Genomic DNA, 2,639 nt, shown 5'->3' on the forward strand with positions numbered 1-2,639 from the left:
AAGAGAGAGATGGAAAGTGAGAAAGTAAGTCACCAGGTCCAGGACTCGAACTGGGATCAACCATGTGAGAGTTCAGTGCTCCTAACCACCATGCCACCTGCTGGCCCTGATTGTTTAAAGTTCACTTCTTTCTTTTCATGAGAGAGACAGAGAGAGGCACCCCCAGAAGATCTCCATGCCATGATCCAGCCTATCTTGCTGGCCAAGATCATGGGTGCATGTGTGTGTCTGACATGTTCAGGGCGATCCCAGGACATGAACCCAGGCCCTTTCCTAGGTAAGTTCAGTTACTACTGTGCTACTAACTGGCCCGAGTTCTTTCATTTTTTTTTTTCTTTTTGTTACTTTTTGGCTATACTTTGAATTCAGAATAATCTTTGTTAATATTAGAACTATTTTATAAAAGTGCTCTTACTGGGACCAGCAGTTAGTGTAATGGCTATGTCAGCGGACTTCCACATAGTCAACTGCGGTTCAAGTCCTGGACGGTGGCTTAAACTCATGCCAGGTGTGTGTGCGTGCATGCCCAGATCCCAAGAGGCAAATGAGGAGAAAGGATTGCGGTGTGGCCATCTCCCCCGGGGAATGATTTCTCACTTTCTATCTCTCTGTCTCTCTCTGTCTTTCTGGCAAGCACACACGCCCTATAGAAAAAAAAACTCTTAAAAAATGCTCTTACTGTTCATTATACTCAATATATTATATTTGTTGAACATAACACACTCACTCTCTTGACTGTGTTTATGGGCAAGAGAATAAAACTTTCAAGACTATGAGGTATGCTACTGCTTGAATATGTGGTCTGAAAAATCTGTCTGTTTTTTCTTTTTTTTTTTAGTATGCTAACACCCCAATTTTTTTGAAATAGTTATTTAGCATATGATAGTGCATGTCAGGTTATGCATATAATAAATAGTATACAAGATTTTGTGAAGAGACTTTTTCTTAGACTTATTCACTTCTCAGTTATTGAGAGACCCCTTTTTTTCATATCCGTGTAATGGCATTTTTTTTCTGCAGCCTTCGGAGGACATCAGCCTGCCAGCAGCTCTGAGTTGGAAAATGGAAATCCCATGTCTCAGACTGAAACTGTGTCTAGGTCAATCCCACCTGTGAGAGTTGGTGAGAGCACAGCACGCTGGTTCTCAACCAGCAGTAAGACATTTGCAGATGCAACAGGAAGCTCCGCTTCATATCCTGTAAATGCCTCAGTGTTGACCCAGTTCACGGACTCTATTCAGCAGTCTGGAGGAAGTAACACAGCGCTGGATGAGAGAAGCTACTCAGAGTCCTTGTCTACGTCCTCCTCAGAAAGCCTGGATTCCTCAGCTCCACGTGGAGAACGTTCAAGTGAGCTTCATTTTCCAGAACTGTACCAAGTGGAGGGGAGAGGGACGTATAGTGCTTATGGCCTTCTGTGACATATTAGGGCTGTGTATTAATGAAGGAACTCTTTAGGCCCCTCTAGTTCATTATCCTCAGGCCTTTCTCCTGGCTGGCTGATACAGATACACCTGTGTATCCCAATATTTCTGAGAAGCTATTGCTGCTGCTTCCTCTTTCAACACACAGCTCAGGGATTCCTCTCTCCATGTCTGTGTCCTTACGTTCCCTGTAGCCCATCCCAAACCCCATACCTGGCTTGAGACAGAGCTTCCAGAAGGTGATAATACCACCCTCTCATGAGTGGTTGTTTACTCTAGATCTAGCCCTTCACCCAAAAAACAATTTGTTTAAACATAATATTTATTGAGATAAAATTCACAAGCTGCCCAATTAACATGTACAGTCAGTGGTTTTTAGTATATTCGTGAAGTTGTACAACCATCACTACTATCTAGATCCAGAATAATTTCATCACCCCAAAAACAAACATGCTCACCAGCAGTCACTTCTCATTCTGCCTTGCTCTAGGCTGTTGGTGACCACTAATTTACTTTCCTTTTTTCTTTTTCTGATTTACCAAGGGCTGTGAGCACCCCTCAGAAATAGACACCCCCCAAAGCGGCATGTTCACATTGCAGCCCCTTCTCCATTTCTCCATCCTGTCAGGATTTGGAGCACACACACACACACCCACCCAGTGTGTATTTCAAGCCCCCAGGTCTGGGACTCAAACCATGCACTCAGCCATGTGGGATCCAGCTTCCTTAACCACCAGACTGTAGGGCTGGCCCTAATTAAATTTCTATATATATGGGTTTGCCTGTTCTAGACATTTCCTATAAATAGAATCATAAAATACGTGACACTTTTTTTTTTGCCTTTTTTTTTTTTTAATATTACCTAACATTCATTCCCTGAGCATCATCACAACGTACTAAATGTGGTTTCCCATCTAGGATAAACTGCATAGTGGCTTAATCAAGCATGTTATCAATAATATTCCATTTCTACTTTCATACATATGTATACCTATATATATGTTTTTTTATCCTATGTTTGACCCTCTGCCCTTTCCCACTCTCCCATTACACTATCTCTGCTATATACAGTTGTCTTCCAGAAGAGTTATTGAAAATGTGATACATGCAAGTAAAGGGAGAGGGGCCACGAGTTTCAATTATCAGCTCATAAAGTTTTTAACAATAGGGGACATAGATTCTATTCAGGGTTGGATTAAGGGTGGGTCTCATGCA

At 42.2% G+C, this 2,639-nt stretch overlaps 1 protein-coding gene across 1 annotated transcript in view; it reads left to right on the forward strand.

Annotated features, from left to right (window-relative positions):
* Positions 1-2,639, forward strand: part of HEG1 (heart development protein with EGF like domains 1) — a gene marked incomplete at its 5' end in the record, with an annotated part of 92,464 nt that overhangs the window by 38,890 nt on the left and 50,935 nt on the right. Inside the window, one exon of the mRNA XM_006154592.2 lies at positions 1,021-1,350. Coding sequence (XP_006154654.1) covers positions 1,021-1,350 — 330 coding nt within the window. The remainder of the gene's footprint in view (positions 1-1,020; positions 1,351-2,639) is intronic.

The sequence above is a fragment of the Tupaia chinensis genome, unplaced genomic scaffold (genome assembly GCF_000334495.1).
Source record: "Tupaia chinensis unplaced genomic scaffold, TupChi_1.0 Scaffold000415_1, whole genome shotgun sequence".
Taxonomy (NCBI): domain Eukaryota; kingdom Metazoa; phylum Chordata; class Mammalia; order Scandentia; family Tupaiidae; genus Tupaia; species Tupaia belangeri.